Source organism: Rhopilema esculentum, chromosome 18 (assembly GCF_057945365.1).
Source record: "Rhopilema esculentum isolate cy_ngs chromosome 18, ASM5794536v1, whole genome shotgun sequence".
Taxonomy (NCBI): domain Eukaryota; kingdom Metazoa; phylum Cnidaria; class Scyphozoa; order Rhizostomeae; family Rhizostomatidae; genus Rhopilema; species Rhopilema esculentum.
This window is the reverse complement of record NC_142832.1, coordinates 2,482,471-2,503,693: the sequence shown is the minus strand read 5'-3', so window position 1 is coordinate 2,503,693 and position 21,223 is coordinate 2,482,471. Positions and strand designations below refer to the sequence as shown.

The window sequence follows — 21,223 nt, the reverse complement described above, 5'->3', positions numbered from 1 at the left end:
TTCCCCTTATTTTTTGCTTCGTTAACGAATGTTCGTGTAAGATGTATAAAAATGATTTTCCTATCAAGCTTAGATTATTAATTTTCATCTAAATTCGGGAAGGTTACGAGAATTTGTATAAGATCAAATTTTAAAAATTATAGAATAATATACTCTTTCACTATGCTACATTTATGTTTCAATAGAATGAGAGTCAATTTAGACAGATTTTGAATTCAAATGATCTTTGATCAAATTGATATGATTCAGATTTATCCTTTCTCTGATACAGATACTTTCAATTTTATAAACTGGTTAGGTATATGGGGTTTATTTTCTGATACAGACAAATCAAACTTTTTGATATATATATTTTGAACATCTGAACGATAGTCCAGTTTCATTATCTGCTGCAGGTATCTCAAGCTTCACTCATGCCATAGATCCCCATATGCACATCTCTCTTTTGGAAAACGCTTCCAAGTGTATTGCTTGCAAATGGTTCTTTTGCGTCCTCCACAAGGCGCACCAGCTTGTTGACGAGTTTGCTCTCGCCAGCTTCTGGGCTCATCCAACAGACCCATTTCAATGGTGCTGTCATAATTCTGTATGCACTTTCATTGATGATGTGCACTGAAGCGTGGACACCGTTGACAATGATGTGATGGTTGTCAGTGAGTGGATGGATCACATTTCCAACGTATGGTAACACTACTGAGACTTTTTTGGCAACCAATTCTGAATTCTCCTGTACCCATACATAATCACCTGAAATGATAAATTTTTTGAAGATTTAGACAACTCTGTGGCAAAATACTCGGGCTTTGTCACTACAATTTTTACAAGTGTTTGATACACGATTCTTCTCCGTCTTCTCTCCAGCCTGCTAGCATCCCTTCGGTTCTAAACCGTAAATTCCGAGTAAAACACGCAATGTTACTATACAAACAACCATTTCAGTCATATATTTTGTGTTTTTCCAAAATTACTTTTAAGGTTACCTTTGCTGAGTTGCGAAGCCATGACGGGCTTGGCTTTCACTGCATCGAGTTCGCTGTCGGCTTTGGTAGCGTAAATAAGATGGCGCTCACTTAGGCCAATGCTCTCCATTTCAGGTGCGTTTCCTTCATAATAAACTCTCAATAACTTAGCTCGCTTTTCTCCATCTCCGTGAGCAATGTAATAAACGTTGCTGAACACAATGTTGCCATTATCATCAACCGATTCGACCTGGTCTCCCACTTTGAGATCGCCAATTTTCTTGCTGTATTTGTTTCCCTGCCCGTCTTGTACATTGACAATTCCCTTCACGTCAAAGCAGCCACGAGTCTGGAAAAGACAAAAAAGTAATTTAAGTAACAAGCTGCATATATAATATAGATCTAGTTAAAGGCTGGGCTTTCTAGGCTAGTGGATAAATGTTCTGCTAATTCAGCAAGCAAACATATGGACCCAATTGAAAACAAAAGCTTTGAAAATCGGACTACCCACCGCTCTTGTAACCTTCAAGGCTGGTGTCAATGCAGCCCTGATTTGTCCAGCTTTGCCTCCTACCCTTGACATGTCATCAAGATTCCTGTCATTAGAGAAATACCCAATGGCAGCCATTGACGCAATATTGATAATGGCACTCAGAGCTGCAAACACGATCGGGAAGATGATGATTCGTTTTGCGGACTTCTTGGTCATTGCACCAGCTGCTTGACGACCACCTCTGTCGAGCGTCTCCATATCATCGATATCCTTCACTTCCTTGTGCCAGTCAAGGCCAACGTCGATGGCCAAAGCAAGGGTGTACTGTCCAGGCAGCTTATTGGCATTCTCTTTCATCTTGTCATAACCGCAATAGAAGAAACATTCTGGATCTCCCCTTGCGTATGCCTTTGCTATAAACTGGGCATCACTTGGTTGGCAATTCTTGATGTTCTTCTTCTTACAGAGACCGATCATTGAGTAGTAAAATTCGACTGCCATCTTGCGCCTGTCTTCGGGGCTGAGGTTCTTCCATTCCTGATTATTATGGATTTCGGTTGTCGGGTTTGTTATGTCATAATCGTCAACATCTCCCATGTCTATTTCATTGCCTCGGCGTGCTATTTCTGCCCGAAGCTTTTGCTAAAAGAAAAATCCAACAGTCAAATAGAAATCAACGAAAACTAAGAAAGTAGAAGAGTTCAACACGCTAAGGAGGAACACCCATGGCTAAAAGGCTCGTTTTTCAGGCATTTATTTCATGTTAATGGTATTCTCTTTCGTAGACCTCGTGATCAAAGAATGTTTAGAAGCTGGTACTAATATCTAGAGACCATTTAGCAGGCTGAAATGCATGATGGATCTTAGGGGTTTTCATGAGATGGAACCTGACAGCAAGTTTTATAGAAGCAGAGGCCTCTTTGGCCGATCCATTTTGTTGTTAATTCCCTTTTTTTTCGCATGATGAAGGATCTGCAACAAGTGCTAGAAAACATTTCGTTTTTAGATGCCAGAAAAGGCTTTTTCTTTCTATTTAATTTTATCTAGGATAGAGAGCCCTTTAAAGATAAAGGAGAGAGGGCTTTGCTGAAAAGAAACGAAGTTCTATTTTTTGCTCTTATTTTTGAGAATGTTTGCCTCTACGTTAATTTTTACAACACCACACCCCTGATCGTACTTAATGAATCAACCTCTACTCCTTAAAAAAAATTTCAATAAAATCTTCGCATAATTGTATTCAAAGCCACATACCTCATCCTTTTCCGCGAATGCAAGTTGAGCCGCGAAGGCAAATAGTGCGAAGAGACACAGCTGACACTTCATTTTGCAATCCTTCTGCAAATGACAAACAAAATTGTGATACCTAATGACATATATTATTCTATGTTAGATTTTTGCGATGTCGATTTTTTAATCGCCAATCCCTTCTTCCATCTTCCATCCGTTGCTAAATCAAGCATCATGATTAATATAAAGGTGCGAAAAGCTGTTTCTATATGCAGATTTTAGTTTGAAAGTTTTTCGTGCATAACAGGCCATCGTTCAAAAAAAAGTCATAGTTTTTATCGCGTCACTGCAACAGCTTTAGTGTTAGTGTCATTAAAAAGTTAAAAAAATTATAAGAAAATTTACAAAAATTGATGTATCAAAGAAAGAACATTAAGTTAAGTCAAAAGCCATGAAGGTAATGAACATTAAGTTACTTTCAAAGATAACACTGAAACATAGGTAGCATACTTACTTGTGCAAGATGAATGGAAAGATTTTTTTCTAGATGTGTTTTTATATGCTCCAATAAAACAGTTGGTTGAGTAAAGTAAATAACCAGTAAAATTGGCACAAACAACCCGTCAACTAAACACTTGTTTTCGGTCAAAGCTACTGAGCTTGTACCTACCTGTATGTATATTTGTATTGATTGATTTTAGTCGTATTGGATGTAGTAACAAACTAGAGGTTACACAATGACCACGGAGAGGGTTATGGAAAAAAGAATTTCGGTTGCTGTGCCCCACCCAGACCACACCTTTTTGGTATTTTTATAGTAAGGCATTTAAAGCTTTAGCTCCATTGGCAGTCCCTACTAGGACGTCATTTTGTCATAATATCTTTAAAGGCACGTATTTATATCCTGTAGCTCCTAGTTGTAGATACAATCTTTTTATAAGATCCAGTACATTTAAGTTCAGGCTGAATCTTCTTAATCTTTTCAAAAATCTGAGGCTGGATTGTTCTTATTTTGTATAAGCAATGCGATTGCTAGCTTTTTCTGTCTAGGGAGGTGTCCATATTGAGTGAGACATATTGAGTGAGACAACCATTTGCCGACAAGTTTTGAGTATTCAGCAAAAAAGCATATTGCTAAAAATTGACCAATTTTGAGGCTCGTGTTCTTATAAAAGAGAGTCTACACTCGACAATTTGTTGTTGTTTCTTCATTGACAAAAACGTCCTATCTCTTTGTATAGAAGTAGGACTTGCAGATAGCTACTGCAGGTTATTGAAAGTCATCATCGCAGCACTGAGGTTGGCTTTGTATTGAATCGTGAAGTGAATGAGTGTTATTGTACAAATTGTGCACTAGTAAAAATTGCAGCATGGCTCTATGGTTTTATCGTGAAGTACAATTTTAAAAGGTAGCATTTGTGCTCGTAAATGCATCCTGCAGCGTTTGTATTTTGGACTCACCACATTGATGACTAACGTACTCCCTAGTTAACATGGAGCCTGGGATACCTGAGATTCCAAAGTGCCAAGCACGATTTTCTCAACAGTATTGAAAATGGAAGTCGATGTCCAGCTCGACGTTTTGCTAAGATGACCACAAATTTCTTGAAACAGAAGGATTTACTAGGAAGCTTTGGCTATTTTTTCATTTTTCACCCCCTCCTTTTCTACCACAGTGATGTAATTCAACTTCTTGAATATGATCTATTAATGCAAATAAAACATAAAAAGCAACTTTCTCGTGTAATGGTTTGGACTGTGTATTGATGTGAAATGGATGCCTGTGCATTCACTGGTTCTATGCTTATGAAGCTCTCCTCGTTGGACGATAAGCTATTTAAACATAACTTTTATTTCAATTTACTTTGTCAGTTTTTTTCTAAAATAGCGGAGTCGAAAAATTTCTAAAGAAGAGTTTAGCAATTTTTCTAGGAAAACCCAAAAACAAGAAACATTTTCTAGATAGGTATTTCTTGGTTTTTTATAGAGATGCGTGTAATTAAGATCCGAGGGAAACAGATATTCAGGGGAAGCTTACAAATCTAATCAATGTGTTTTCCTAATGAGTAGAACTGGTGGTGATCGATACAGATCAGTTCCAAGCAAATACTCATGGTGTTTACTGGGAAAACAACTCTGATGATCAGCTTATTACCAAGCTCGAAATGCCTAAAGATCACAATTTGCTTGCAAGCAAACTCATTCAACAAAACAAACTACACGGTATTAGATTGTTTTAGAATTAAGAACGTTCTATTAATTATATTTCTGATCAATTTCATGAACTGGTGCTGTGTTCTCACGTACAACATAACGACTATAAACTTCATACTTAAAATATATTTATGATATTGTCTAGTTCTATTACAAATGAGTGTGTATCTTAAAAACTCCAATTTTGCACAAAATTCTGTTTGTAGGATATCGACAAGCATGTAATTGAACTATTAACTAGGCAATTCAAGTTATTATTAATTAAGTCTTTACCTTGCAGATAATCTGCAATGTGTGCTAGCTCTATAAACAAAGTGTACTAGAAAAAATAACTGCTTATTTTCAAAGTCTTATATATTTTGAAACGTTTTGTGACACCAACAGAACCTTGGCTTTAATTGCAACAGAACCTTATTAGTGTTGTTTAATTGCTTTCACAAAATTTATCGCTTCCTTTAAGCCCAATTTTTTCAGTATTTCCTTGTTTCAGATTTTGTACAGACCCTTTCTATTATCTTTGCATTGGCTGCTCTAGAGATTCTTGATTTCACATGATTATTATGCTTCTCGATAACAGATATTGGTTTAATTTCTTGTCAAAGCTTGCATGTGCATGTGTATATGTAAAGCTAAGACTCTTAGTTTATCAAAAATCATCAAAAACTCAATCGAAATTTTGCGTTAATCTCATTTTACAAAGAGTTCTAACCAGTTTGCCATTTTCATTTTTTCATTGTACTGATGAATCCACAAAATGAATGATAGCAGGTTGACTTCTTATCAAATTTGATGAGCCAACTGCAGTTCAAATTCCAAAATTTGAACTGCAGTTGGCTCATCAGGCTCAACTTAAGTCACGCCAATCATAGTCAATTGAAAAAGACTTTTCATGTGCATGTGAATGCCATGAATAATAATTTTCATGGAATCCTGAAAATATTCGTCGTTCTGTTTTGGTACTCCATTTATCTTTCTTTTATAAAAGTTTTTAGGAAAATGTATAAACTCATTGTAGATTATTATTTATTTTTTCATGGCGTATAGATGGTTCATGGATATTGAGTTGAATTTCATGTGACCGGAGCATGATCACGAAAAAGAGGCTTCTTCGCAAGGCAGAGAGGGTTCTAGTCAAGATATTCAAGATTTTTTGTAGAGTACCTTTCTGAGCTAAACATGACTGAGGTTTGTATTGAACTTTTATAACCATCAGTCTTTTCTTTAATATTGTATGCTTAAGGTTTGTTTGTTTACAGTGAGTTGCAAATAAACATCCTAAAGGTCGTCGTTGGACACATAATAAGTGAAGGCCTAGGCCTATATCTCACATTTAATGTAAGTCCATTTTGGTCGAGGTCTCGAGCGTACAAGACATTCCTTCAAGAGTTTTTAAGTTTGCATACAAGTTTCGTTTAAATGTCGGGTTTGAAAATGCCTTTGCAGACTTGATACGTACATCCAGCAAGTAACACCGATTGGAAAGTTGATAGATGCATAGCGGAGATATTTTTTAAAAGTATCTTCTCACAATTGACAAAATAGGTGTGTCATTTTGCGAAATTGTAGCATCTACAATTATAACATAATGGATTTGGTAGCGGTTTTGTTCTGTTTGGTTCCTGACTTGCTGCTCTACCTCTGAAAAGAAGACAGTGAGGCAAATAACTTTAATAACCCAAGCATGCCTTTAAATTACAATCTTCATGGTCCCCCTTCCTGAGATCTTGGGGACATGGTCCCCCTCCCTTAGATCTTGGGGAAAAGTGCCCTACTTTCCCATGAGGAGCAGAGTGATTGTGGGTTTTAATCCACATTATTGATTATAACTTAGATTTCAATTTGGTAATCTAATACTGGAATTGTTTTGATGACATTGATCATTATTGGTATGGGTTATGTTTATATATAATCTCCAGGTTGTATTAACCCAGTGTCAAGAACTCCATTAAATGCTTTGATCTTTACAAAACTCTTACCTTATTTGTAATAAAGAAATAGAAAGGCCATGGTATCCAAACTGTTCAAAAAACTCCAAAATAATACTTGTGGTGAAGTAGATAAATAAACGAGAACATAATAAATTGAAATGTAACTGATTTCATTTCTTTTCTGTTTTAGGCTCTGCACAGTTTTTTCCACGAGATGTTAGAGAGGTTAATATAACATGTTTATAAATGGTGGCAATGTTTTTGTTATGTTTGTTTGTTTGGTTATTATTTATTTAATGTATATAGAGCTTAAGAGGATGAAGATTTGAGCTATATTTTATTTGCATTTGTTGAAGGGGCCTCATAACACCAGCTCCTGCTAGTATGAGAATCGTTATAATTTTCTAGATCTACCAATACATTTAAAGACTGTATTCAAATTTTTTCAAGCTTCATGCAAAAAGACCCCAAATTCTTGGTCCACGAAATTTCAGACCCCTAATGTTTATGTTGCATGAAAATGCAGGAAACAGTATGCAAGATTTAGGGTAGAAACTTTTACCTCGTGAAATTGTTTGTGCTTAAATGTTACAGTTCTCACAATTAAATAATCAAGGAATATATATGTTAACTTTTATTTATACATGCAATGTTGGGTTCAACATCTGGGTTGGAGCTTTTGCATCAAGACATTTTGTTATTTCTCTATATATGGTCAATCAGTGTGCTCTGGCTGCAGGCAGACAGCTCTTTTAGTTTGAATCAATAGCATTGTTATTTGAATCATAGCAAACATTTGGTTCAGCAGCATATAATATAAAATTTCATAGGTTTCTAATAAGATTCTAAAAAATTAACTTTTCCTTGCTTTGTGGCCAATGGAGCCCAATTCAACTCCTTCTCTCATTTCCTGGAATCTGCAAAGAAAATCAATCATTTTGAATTTTTGAAAAAGATGTGCCTAAAGTTTGATACCAATTTTGATAGCAATCTAGACCAAGTTAGTGGACACAGAATGTAGTGAAGTGCAGCTGGTGTGGTTTAATATAATGTTTGAAATTTTTCAGGAAGAAAAGAAAAGCACAAAACCTTGTTATTTCTTTGTTTCAGGGCTGATGGGTTGTTAGCAATAATGGTGACGGACAGGGAAGGTGTGCCTGTTATTAAAGGTATTTAACTGATCTTGCAACTAGATTATCATTTTATCATTAGAAGTGCCATTAGACCTTCATATTAACAGTAGAAAGATAGAAACATTTGCATTTTTATTGGAAGATTACATTTGTATAATTAGAGGCTAGAGCCTTGTTAGAGGCTAGAATATTTTACAGTTAAGGCTCATTTCCTGTTAAAATTTTAACCTCTCTGCCCTTAGTTTACTAGGCAGATGGACAATGTCCCCATTTATCCCAACTTATTATCATTTCAAAATGCAAAAAGATATCGAATATACATAATATCTTAGGAAATTCTTGGGACACTTGCCTTGCCCCCATTATGCCCCAGTTTATTGACTAGTCTATTGATAATTAATTTTTGTTTCCTAGTTAACCAATCAAATTGCCCAGAGCTTGCAACAAGAGGCAGCTTCCTAGCAACATTTTCAACTGCAACAGAACAGGTATCCAGCATTCAGATTAAGCCTAATCTTGTTCCTAAAATTGCATTTTCCTTCACTGTTGAAGATTCCACTCAACATTGATAAGTAGGATGACCTTTTCTTTCAAATTTTATCTTTTTGCTGCAATTGCACCACATTGTTTTAGCCATTATTTTTCAACTGCATTGAAACTCCCAGAACAGAAATGTATGCAACAAAATTAATTATCTTATCCTCTCTGTTTTTTCTGTTTGTTAGCCTTTAAGAATGACTTCATAAGATGACTATTTTTGCTTTTGGGGAACCAATAAATATGTTTATTTCCTGTTCCATTTCTATGCTTGCTACCATTAAAAAGCTTCTGGCATCTTGGAAATCAAGATTTTAACTTGAATCCAAATCTTTTTTAATTACTTTTCATATGCAAAGTCATTTTTACCTGTTTATTATTTCAATTATGCCAGAGACCATGAGATTTAATCATTCACCCTTCACTTGTTTTCTTTCTGAATCTTTATCTTTTCAAGTTTTTACACTTATGAAATTTTTATCTTACACTCCCTGTACAGTTTTCTAATCTTATTCAATAAGTGAGACTCAAACAATTGTAGGTGCTTAAAATTATTAATTTTGATATAAGAGAATTTGATTGCACCAGACAAGAAGCAAATTTGGAATGTATCATTGGAAAAAACTTTGTGTGCTTCAAAAGTCTGCTTTCTTCTTAGTTGCTTGCCATAGCAGAGCTGCATGACTGTCTAGCATGACACTGACAGGAAAGCCTTGCACCTGTGCTGACTCCTTCGTAATAGACCATCTCAGAGACCATGACACCATGACACAAATGGGGCAAAAACCATAATAAACACTATGGCAGCCTAAATCTTCAAGATTTGTAGCTCAAACAGGGTCCCTTGTTAGTCAACAAAATTCAGATTTTCATTCTAAAAGTATTTTTCTCTATTCTAAGGAAGTTTCATAGCCAAAAAATTTAAAAACAGCCTCTATCTACCATGAATCTTTGGCTGGTTTGCCTCACCTGAGGGATTGGAATTTGCTATAGAACAATAGAATTCTATCATGGCGTCATGAGTTCTTAGTTGGTCTATCCTCAATCCATATTTGGCAGAAATATGCATTGTCTGTCTTTCATTCCAAATTTTATAAAGTTTTTGATGAATTATGTTTTTTACTAATGTTATTTTTCTATGGTGGTCTCTATTTGTATCAACTATGGTGGTCCTAGGAGAACCATAAGATGGTCATTTTTCTCTTTCAGAAGCAAATTGATCTTATTTTGATAAATAATCTTTCTATCTGGCTAATTAATACAAATAGAGATTGGTATAAATGGTTTTGTAATGTACGAAATGAGCTTTTTTGTTGTGATTTAAAAAACTATTGAATTCTTTTGCTATAGGCTAGCAAACTGGGATTATCAAAAAACAAAAACATGATTTGCTTGTACCAATCATACCAGGTAATTTTAAATTACTTCAGTATGTAGGTCCCTTCGTAACAACAATTTGTCTCTCGTTCGACAGACAGTAATTTCTGAGTTGTCTGAATATAACAGCAAAGTAGATTTTGTTTGCATAGTTTTGCTATTTTCTTTAAATATACATAAAAATGTGAAATGTTTATTGATACCAAAAAGTTGACTCAAGACCTTGACAACAGTGAAAATAAATATTAAAATACCAGAGCGATACATTTCAATAAGATTGACGCAGTTTGTATCCTTGATCCTTTTCAATGTTATCTCTTAAAATTAGAATATTTTTCATGGACACAACCACAGTTACTATTCCTGGTAGAGAAAAACTAAAAACCTAAGACCTTTTGGGCGGTTTTATCAGTGTCCATGTCTCAACATTGATCATTATCTAAAGGTTTTGAATAAGAAGCCAAAATGGTCTGGATTTCTGCTCCATTCACGGGGCTTTGAATTGATGAGAGCAATGGGCCTTTCTGCTATCCAACTTAGCCTTTGAGTAACGGCAAAGAGAAGATATAGGTTGCAGTAATCTTCAGTAACCCCGTTCCCCCTATAGACATTGTCAATATTTGATGGTCCTGAAAAAATGTCTTTAGTCCTGCAATCAACATAGGCGAAGGACACAAAGGGATGCAGTCCCCCTGGTCAGGCAACATCTATCATATTTCAGGCTCCAATCTCGCTAAGAATTATTAGGATAAGGAAGCATTCTTTAACGTCCACTTTGCCGTAAGCATTCTTTGGAGTCCATCCAGCAGTCTTGATACCGTGACCTTTATTTTCTTACATGATATCATATTTAATCTTCCTGAGAAAGGCGTATAGAAACGAAATCTTCTTTCTTAAAAGTACACATTACCTTTGTCTTCTTTGTAGGCTCCCTTTGCATAGTATTCCTTTTTGTTACAATCTTAATTTTAGCGGCCCAGGCTCTTTAAGATTTACTTTTCCAGGGTCGCATAAAATGCAAGTATAGCTGGATGTTTTGGTTGCATTATTTGAAAAAAAAGTCATGATATTGCTCAACTCGTGATGTTTTTCTCTTAGATTATAATGTTCAATTTCTCACCGCTGGTAGTCACAGTGATTGCTAAGGGCTCTGCAAACACAGGTAATTCCTAATCGTTTCAGAGTTTTGTTTATGTACTCGCCCTCAAGCTGTATTTCAGATGACGACCTTGGCTGAATTAAACAGCTTAGCATCTTCAAATAATGCTGCTGAAGATTTCATTAGCTTTAATGTGACTGATTGGGGGTGTATAACAAAATGCATTTAAACATGAAGTTTGTCAACTGTCTGCACCTCAGGAAGATAATAATCAAGAATTATAGATCCGCAATTGTATCTTGTGTTTAATATAAAATTTTGCACAACGGTCCATTTTCACTATGACGTCATGCGGTGTAAATCTGCGACGCGCGTGCATTTGCTTTACCCTTATCTGTCGCTCTCACTAAAGGACAGACAAAGCATAAAGATTCCTTGATAAATAAGCCTCCAGAAGTAGGATTAGTTATCGCTCTTGTTGCACCTCCCTTTTTATTAAGAGGAATAGGTTAACTACTAATTTCGCAAAAGTTATGCTTGGTCTGAGGCAAAGTACTCAAGAATTTTTTTATCAATTTGTCTTAGTCTGAAGTGTGGTTTTAAAAACTCACAACAACCATTAACATTTTTTAAATTAAACAAGACCGCCGAAAGCGTTGTAGAGAGACATTTGCTCTCTAGCAAACCAAACATATTTGCATGTACCAGTTTTCTTTGTCTGCAATGTAACATGTGGATCAAAAATATATATTGATTTTCAAAAACAATAGATTTTGCCTAATGAGCAGGGCCGCTGAAAAGTTTTGGAGAGAAAACAGAAAGATAAGGCCCCCCTGCGAGCGGAGCGAGTATAAAATTCTTGCAACCACACTCTTCACATTACCTTAAAATGCGTTTCAGAATGTTTTTTGCAATGTCATTTCTTTCAGTCGTTTAAAATGTTTTAAATATACTTTTGCTACTGTTGATAAATTCCATTCGTAAAAAGGAATTCATTATTATGCCCTAGAACTCACTGCCTTGGCGCAATTTGTTTCCCTTGCCCCCCTCTCGGCAGCCCTGCTGACGAGTTGCCTAACAGTTGCTTGGTAATCGCATTAGGCGTGTAACTCAAGGAGCAACTCCATACCGTCCTATCCTATAAACCAAGCGTGTACAACCCTGCCTAAACTGTATGAGCACTCCCTGAAAGACCGGTAAACATATGCAATTTTCGCCGCTGCCTACTCCAACCATTTTTAAGTTGTCATGAAATATGTCTACTCTTAAGTTGTCATGAAATATGTCTATAAATTGATTTAAATAGACTTCGACATTTCAACTTTAACAACAGTTGAAGCATAGTATCTGGAGCACAGGCTTAGTATCACTAACTTTCCATCGTTGTGTCATCGTAGATTAAATGTTTGAGATTATAGGGCCAATTGCCACCCCTCCCCTCCCTAATGCAACACTACTCGGATGAATGACCTCACGAAAATTGAATGTTTCCTGTCAAGGAAATATAAGAAAAAGTTTGCACGAACAAGAAAATTGCAATATTGCTCTTTCGTCACGACTTGAAAAGGTTAATTTTCCTTTCTATTGGACGTCAACGTTTATTCAGTGCTGTACCAACATTTCAGCACAATAATTTTGCACCCATTATCGATTACGTCTAGATTTTGCCTCTAGGTAAAATAAAGCATAGTTCTAAGCGACTTTTTTTGTTTTTTGTTTTACAATCACCTTTTTTTCTAAACATGGCCTTACCCTTATGCGTGTAAGGGTAGGGGTTTGGGTTAGGGAAACTGCTGCCACTATAGTTCAGAATAATCACGATTTAAAGCCATTTGAGCAAAAAGATAATCGATTCTCAGCCTAAGATCTGAAACCGCGATAGGTCTGAAACCTCTACCCGCACACCCACGGCCACACCTTGGCCCCTGGACACAAGACGAGGTTAGCGCCACACGAGGCTAAGCTAGATAATTGTATCGCCTTGAGAATGACATTTAAAGATAACATTTAAAAGAATAACCATCAGTTTCTGCGGGCTAAAACCAAAGTTCCTGACGGTTGAAAGCGATAGTCGTTGCAGTATCAGCTGCTAATAAAGTGGAGACTCGCTAAGCCTTTTAAACAACAGAAATTTCAAGTTGTGAATGGTCAGAATAATGAAGTGTAACACGCAAGGCGTGATTTATAAGTAACTGTTTCGTAAGCTGAAGCCGCAAGATCGTTCCTGTTGAATGAATGATTTACACTGTTAAACATTTCATGATTGATTTACTATTACGAGTCCTTCTGTGGGTCTTCCAGGGGTTTTCGGAAACAAGGGAACATAGCAGCGAAGGTACAGGAACACAGAAACAACTTAAATTATCTACTGGGAACATAGGAACATTATTACTGGTTTAAGGAACGTTTTTTTATTTTTCAACGGGAACATTGGTTGTTTTTTCCAAAGGGAACATGGGAAAAAGTATCCTCCCCCCTGGGAGACCCTCCATTCTCACCCTTCAAACCTATCTTTGCTAATGAGGCTGTTAGAGATTATTTTTATAAGAACATACTTTACAAGAGGCTCGATTTGCCAAGAAATAAACGACGTACAAAGTTACGACGTACAAAGTAATGGAAAAATGACATTTAGTGATTTAAGAAACAACTTATAGAATTTTGTTGTAGAAATATCAATGTTGAAATGAGAGCGTCATTTAGACCACCCAAGCTTCAAATTATCCAAAAGTTTGGACATTGAGCCTCGGCAAAAATGATCTGGTGTTTTTTAGAAAAGAGCTTTTAGAAAAGAGGTCCAGATAAAGGATTGAAACTACAGTGATATATAGAAAAAGATATATGAAATCAGGAGATGCCTCTTTGAGTTAGGGAGAGTTGAATAAATTTAGACCTTGAAATTTTATTGCAAAGGTATCTCCGGAGAATTTATTGAATTTCTTTTTAGAATAATTTCACTTTTGAAAGAGTGTAAGAATATGTCGCAAAGTGAAAAGGCTAAGAAAGGTTTATGCTGACCCCATGCCCCCATTCCCACAATTAGCTATCTAGTGAAGCTCTTAAAGGTTTTATGGTTATTCTTAACTCATTCTTTGTATCCTCACTGACTAGATTAATCAAGAGCTTCTAATTTTGGCATTTTCAGCATTCAAGTGATCGTTGTTGTCTCGTTTGGTTTTCTCAGAATGTAAAAGAGCCATTCGTTAAGTTTATTAAACTCGAGATATTGAAGTTGATGGGGACATGTTGTAACCCTGAGTAGATACAAAAAGGCTGTGACCCTGTCTACAAAATCATCTCTCCCAGTACAAAATCATTCCATTCGATGCCATGTAGGAAACATTTTAGTAAAATAAGCCAAAAATCTTTTGGCAACCTTCCATTTGTCATTGCTGAAATGTATGAAAAGACTTATCTTTCCTCGAATTTCACCCTTATGAGTATTGTTAGATGGCTTGCCCAATTTTAACTCTCTCTAAAATCATACCATAGTATTTATCGCCAGTTGTGTTAACATTTAACTTGTTTTCCACCATTTTAGGTATGATTCTCTCGCTTGAAGATGAATTCTCGGAAATACTGAAAGACTTAAGCAAGACTGTAGGTAGCACATAGTCGAGATAGAGGTCAGTTATAAATAATATTGTCTTCTGCTCTGCTTTTATTGAAAAAAAACCCGACCTCGTGGGCTTATCATTGGCGCTTGCCCCCTGAATTTCTCTATGGGAAATTTGTATTGCTAAATTTATCTTTTCCAGTATTTAAAAAATCGAATGACTCTAGTATATCCTCAAAGTATTCGATGGTGCAAATTTTTTTTCTAACTTTCATGTTCGAAATTCAACTTTTTCGTGCTGCACAGTTCAAGAGTTAATCCAAAAACAAAATTAAACTTAATTTTTGTTTATGATGCATTATGATGCATCAAACTTATTTTTTGTTAGCTAGAGCCAGCTGAGTACACTTCCAGTTAGTGAGGGTATAGATGTTAAGACTCCTTGATGTAAGTTAAGAATCAAAATATGCGAATTCAAATTGAAAATATTAGGCATTGGTAGATAAAATATTTGTAAATGATTTATACTGATGTATTTTTGTTGTGCTAGATTTTGTAGCCGTAGAAAAAGCTTGATTTACGCTTACAGTAAAAGGTAGCTGAAGTATTTTTTTTGTTCCGGAGAACTTGTTTCTATAACCATGTTGCTGTGTCGGCGTCTCATCTTTCCAGGAAATCTCAATGATCATCTATGTTTTCATTAGATAACAGATGTAAGACTTCTTTACAGGGGATCATGACGCCTAGGGGTGTGTGGCCTTCCGTTTCTCTAATGCTAACCAGGTGTATAAATCAACTCGCAAAAGCAATCTGTTAGTTAATACATTACGGATTTGGCAATTTCCTGGGGTTAAAACCCGTAGCATTGATTTTTTCTTGAAATTGCTCAGCTGAAAAAATTGTTAATGTTTGCAAATAGCTTGACCACTATATATCGTTTTATTGTTTGCATATAGCGTGAAAATTATAGTTGTAATACTGTACTGCCGATTGGGCAGTACTACGCTTCGAAAATGATAGATTTTGTTCATCAGCCCTCAGCATAGACCGTATCATTCTTCCTAATGCGTTGCCGTACAATCAAATGATTAGTTGTTAAATCGGATGAATAACACCACACGAATGAGTTTGTTCTCTTTGCGCTTGCAGACTACACAACGCTCTTCAAAAGGCACCTGGCTTTTTATTATTTCTCTATCTTTTCCCGATAAAGGCTTCTTTCATCAACTTTTCATTCTTTCACTTTATTTCTTACATGCCAACTAAACTGTCCCTCTACTGCTTACAGTTACAAAGTTGCCAGTTAGCTTGCACACCTTCCTCAATCAAGCTATACCTCTGGGCTTTAAGGAAGATTTTTCAGAATTCATTAAATCTTTTTTCAACATTATTTCTTAATATCCATCAATTTGCTTTCTCAAGTGATTCTATTTTTTATTGTACAAGTGCTTGTTTGTCAGTCTAAGCAAAATACAAAACGCTTTTTTCTGCGTATCACACTAGATTTGAGCTCTGTTCATAAGACCACATCCTTAGCTCCTGGCTTTTAAATACCACTTTCTATATAGAACAAGGAGTAGCCAGTCAATGATAAAATCATTCACAAAAGCCATGTCATTTTCTGATTATCTGATTGACCAAATTGTGACCTTTTGACTGTGATGAATTTCAAGCCGTTTAAAATATTTAAGGATGGGTGTAAAACCAAAGTAGATTTGGTCAATAAAATACCACGAAAACGTCACCTTCTTGTCTGGCGGGCTGATCTTCTTGTTCATTGTTTCCCAAAGTCTTTTCAAGCCTTTTTGCTACCCAGTTTTATGCAGGTCACGCCTATTCTATTTAGTATCTGTGTAACAAGCCCGGTGAAATGCACCCCGGCGATAAATTTCTCGACCTTAGAGTCCCCGCTCGAAAAGTCAAGTGATCCAGGTAATTTTCCATTTCCCCGCTTCCTTTGCAAGCTGGGGTTTTCTACCCTCAGTCTGTCTTAAGTTTCCTCTTCTGCATGATATTCCACCCCGTGCCAGTTCAAGACAGATTTTTCTGCCCCTGCCATATTCACCTGCTATTCCCCGTGAAAAAATGCCTCGCCTTTATAACCCTAAAAACATTTCACATATTTTGCTGCGTTTCAGCGTTTAAAATCATCACTGACTATGTCTTCATCAAGTTTTTAACCTTTCTTTAAACTGCTGTTCGTTAAAATTGATTCTTTGAAATTTTCATATATAATATAACTATTGGTCATCCGGAAACAAGTGCAATAAAAAAATTTCTGTGTAGGATGTTATTGTCATAAGCTTTTCTAAATCTTTAAGTCTATTTAAAACCCCTTAGGCAAGGTGTGACTTCAATTGAAATGAAGGGGATAAATCTTTTTTCTAGAATTTGACAGAAAAAAGTAATTGCATAGGTTTTATTCTTTAGAACTCTATCGAGAGATTTACTTTACACCCAGAGAAAATGATTTTAAGCAGAATTTTAAGAAAATTATATTTTCTATGACCGGAATTGAATGCATGAAACTTGAAATTGTTGATGTCACCAAAACTGACATATGTGTTGCTATCTCTGGGTGCAGCAACACCCGATAATGGCAGCTCTCTCGTATGAAAATGAAGTACTTGCTGCCTGAATTTTGGTTACTAAAATGGCAAGAAATTGGTTAGAAAAGACCATGAAAAAATAAGATATATATCAACTGTAAACTTCTAATTTAAAACGTCATACTTAGAAGAAATACAAGTTGTGCAAAAAATGTTGGACAAGAAAAAGAAGAAGAAAAATTAAGAATTCTCTTCTTAAGCATGAAAATTTCTAAAAACGAAATCACACACTTTTAAGACTTGCATTGATTTGCAGTTCATATTCATTGTGAATAAAATCAACTTGAATTATAAATAATTTATACGTTGTTACAAAATTCGATCCCATTACTTTGTGCTCTTCAGGGCTCGAAATCTGTACAAGCTCTTGGCATCAGAAATGCGTCCTCTAGGCATCACAAATACTTCATCTAGGAATCAGAAATACTGCTTCTAGGAATCAGAAATACTGCTTCTAGGCATCCATAAGGCATCTTTTGCACCTGGTCCGTAGTGTCAATGGTCTGTAAATCAGCGTGTCCGTCGACCTTCTCCTTTTGACTTGGATATAGAACACGTAGGATGTACAAGGCCTCAAGCCTTTAATTGTTCTTGTGAAAATGGCCTTGTGATTTTTGCGAATGCGCTTATTGATACAGATGATCCTACGAACCCCAGAATCAGACATTGGTTTAAAGCAGACGTTGCCTAATTTCTGGTATATTTTCGTGCTAAATCGTCCAATATACAGACAAAACTGTTGCTTTCCTTTTGCTGCTAACCAGGCAATAGTGACACTTGTGCATGTGCGTAGCATTGGCCATTCTTTGACACCTCTGCCTTTTGGCAGTCTTGGGAAAGGCCCCCAACGTTTGCTGGAAGACAAGTGGATTCTTAGGTTTAGTTCCCCGTCTATTTTTTTGTTTAGTGTCACAAAATAGGTTCCCACTGGAGCAGCTTTGATTGTGTTGGTCTTTACACCGTAGGCTTGGTATTTCCTCAAGACTCTTGATTCATGAGTGATAGTAACAAGAACTGGTCCTTCACAAGCGATGACAGTAAGGCGCGTCGTACCCTGCCTTGCCACCTCGAATTGAACCACATGGTAGCCTGTTTTCGGATCGATTTTAAGATTAAGCGTTGAATCCTGCCTAAGGCGACTTGTAAGCGAAGATCTGTGCTTAGGTAGCGTTAATCCAGCGTATGCTCGGCTTCGATTCGAATGCGGATTGACAGCAAATACGTTCACGTGATAGTTCACATCGCTACTTAAGTGCTTTCGTAGATTAAACTGGTTTCGACCACGAACACAATAAAATATAATTATGTCTGATGGGTTTTTTTTCATCAAGTCTTGGGCTTGGCAAAGACGATCAAAGTTTCTTTTCGTGTTAACAGAGACACAATAGTCGATATTCGCTTTGGTGTTTTCACTCTCTTTTTCCGTCATTTTTGCAGGTTCCCAATACAAGTTAACATAGCCATTCGCTAAATGTGCCACCGATAATATTTTGTCAGGTGGCAGTTGGGGCATTCCTAATTCTAAGCTGCCACCCACCAGCACCGAAACTCCAACGACCTGCGTAAAGCTTGTCGTGGATCGCATCTCTATTTTGTAAAATCCTTTAGGTGCTTCATGCAGTGTAAAAAGTTGAGAGTCCTTTGTTTCGTAGACGGCTAAGGCAACAGCCACGTTGTTGGAGTCGAAATTTTTCACATGTAAGAATGTTTTAGGTCCTTTTTTGTTTCTTGGCATATCGATCTCAACTCTTTTCCAATTGTTCTGCATAATGTCGCTGTAATCAAGATAACTGACAGTCCACTGTAAGCTGGCAAAACACATCAAATCGATAAAAATTGCTAAGGACGATTTATTCTCATGCAACTCAAAAAAGGCTTCATCAGCCGCCCATGGAGGCAGCGATACTGGGCTTGCAACACCGTTCGTCTTGACTTGAGAGCTTAAATTCATGGCCACCGAATTTCCAATTAATTGAATAAGCCTCTGCTTTTTCTCGTCCATTGACGGTCTTTGTGCTGCAAACGATATGCGCAAGTGACTAAAAACCAGAATGCTGATTATCAGTTTCATTGTGGTGAGAGACTCCATCATACCTCGCTCGTGGCTCAACGTTGACGGGCAAAGGACAGGACAGTTAACCTCGCGAGTTGTTACGACTCGTTTATATACTTAACACAAGTAGCAGCATGTCCTTTATGGTTGGTGTTTCAAAAGACTCGACACAATCTAGGCGAAACACACCGTTTACTATTCAAGCTGGTGACATATGAAATACCTGCAGGTAACCGCAAGAGTCCACTGGGCGAAGTCAGTGGCAAGTTAACATAATCATTTTATCTGGTTAAATCCCTTTGATTGTCTGTAAAGATGAAAATCACAGTGTCTCAAAGGATCGTCATGCTTTAGTTTCGCGGTAACTGTGCTAGTGGTTCAGAGAGCACTTCAAAATTATTTACTTTTTACCACAGAGGCCACCACATTCGAAATCCCCGCTGTCCTCCAAACTCCATTCAATGTATTTCATATCTTATCGTGCCCTTCTTTATTTCTTCGGACCCTTTGCGACTTCTGTCTGGTGAGCTTTTATGTTTGCTCGAACTCGTTGACTCAGGAACCAAGACGTTCTTTTAAACAAACGCTAATTATTTAACTGGCATGCCCTTCTTTCTGTTAAGAGTGTGAGAATGTTTAGCCAGACGTAATCCACTAGATCACAAGGTTGAGCGAAAATTTACATTGGTTCAGTAGTGAGGCTAGCTAAAGATCTGGAGCCAATTCTATTAAAGTCCATACATATTTGGCTTGCAATGGGAGCGGCTCAGAGTAGGTTGTGGACACGGCCATGGCGGTAGGCTCAGATATTGACTAGATTAATCATGGCCAGTTAGAATGTAAGTGAAGTCGATTGAAAATTCGCAAGCAGTGGGTTGCCATAGTTTGCATTTAGGACAACAGCCTCCTTTAAGACTAAAGAGCGAGGCCGGCCAACAGCTTTGGGGTTCTAGGACTCTTCTCCTTAATCAATTTTTCTACCGCATCCTGCGATTTAACAGGAAAAGCACTCTTGGTTGTCGGAAGCCTTTCAAAATTTTAGGGGCACAGGTAGGAAGGGGTACTATGTCACAGAAATATGAACACTTTCCAAAAGTTCTCAATAGTGTGACGGTAAGAGTTGATTAGCCAGTAATTTGATGTCTATAAAAGCGAGTCGTATGGTTAAAAATTTGAAATATACTCATAATATATTTTATCAGAATACTATAAAATTTTTCCAGTCTCGATATTCTTAAGAAATTTCTGTTTCGAGCCTTAGACCCCGTTTACACTAGAACGGATCCAAATGGGTACGGATCCATTTGGATCCGTGCTAGTGTAAACGGGGTCTTAATATACTCTCAAAGTATTCTTATTTTTCAAACCTGATGTGGTCTTAGGGGAACATCGCTCGCTCTTCAATAAAAAGCATGCTTTTTTAAAAACGAGAAATACCGGTTTCTGCGATTTTTTATAATCCACGCCGCAAAACACACATCTGCCAAGAAACGAAACACAAATTTGCGAGCTAGGGCTGAGCAACATTCTTAAAATCTTCTCGAAAATTTGATGATTCTGAGCGAAAATATGATGACTTTTACAAACAATAATTTTATAAAAAAGGGTGTATGCATTAAAAATAAAATGCGAAAAAAATATTATTACCAAATTTCACATCAACCAGTCAGCATTTTAAATTCCTACTTTGGCAACTTGAAGTATGTTGAAAAATGAAGATCGAATATCGCATAATCTTGAAGGATGGGACACATGGGGTTGTCCTTCGGGGATTGAAAGAGTTGTGGTACCCCCTTAAGTTTTCCAAGAATTGGACTGAATTTATTTGTTGGTCAGTATATCTGGAATGTCAAACTATGCCTCTGATTAAAGAATGTTAAAAAGGTATCTTCTTCCTTTTTTTAAAGAAGAGTTTAAAACCTTCCACAGGGTTATGATTTCGCGACAGCCTCATTTTGTAGAAAACCGCTTCCGGACCGCTGTTGCTGATTTTCAAACATATCTGCTCACATCAATTTTATCCCAAAACACAAACTTT

At 36.6% G+C, this 21,223-nt stretch overlaps 3 protein-coding genes across 3 annotated transcripts; 1 reads left to right on the top strand and 2 right to left on the bottom strand.

Moving 5' to 3' along the window:
* Nucleotides 1-207: 207 nt before the first annotated feature.
* On the bottom strand, nucleotides 208-10,823 carry LOC135680923 (uncharacterized). Its single transcript, XM_065195162.2, has 5 exons — nucleotides 10,779-10,823; nucleotides 2,704-2,787; nucleotides 1,471-2,094; nucleotides 981-1,308; nucleotides 208-747 (listed from the first exon to the last, which is right to left on the bottom strand). Exons 1-5 carry the CDS (start codon nucleotides 10,806-10,808, stop codon nucleotides 401-403), a joined length of 1,413 nt encoding a protein of 470 aa, XP_065051234.2. The 5' UTR covers nucleotides 10,809-10,823; the 3' UTR covers nucleotides 208-400.
* LOC135680929 (ragulator complex protein LAMTOR3-A) lies at nucleotides 5,967-15,121 on the top strand. The gene is made up of 7 exons (XM_065195171.2): nucleotides 5,967-6,078; nucleotides 7,012-7,046; nucleotides 7,932-7,990; nucleotides 8,369-8,442; nucleotides 9,842-9,901; nucleotides 10,967-11,030; nucleotides 14,509-15,121. Exons 1-7 carry the CDS (start codon nucleotides 6,070-6,072, stop codon nucleotides 14,580-14,582), a joined length of 375 nt encoding a protein of 124 aa, XP_065051243.1. The 5' UTR covers nucleotides 5,967-6,069; the 3' UTR covers nucleotides 14,583-15,121.
* Nucleotides 15,122-17,586: 2,465 nt separating this feature from the next.
* LOC135680922 (protein NDNF) lies at nucleotides 17,587-19,221 on the bottom strand. Its single transcript, XM_065195161.2, has one exon. It carries the CDS (start codon nucleotides 19,219-19,221, stop codon nucleotides 17,587-17,589), a length of 1,635 nt encoding a protein of 544 aa, XP_065051233.2.
* Nucleotides 19,222-21,223: the final 2,002 nt, after the last annotated feature.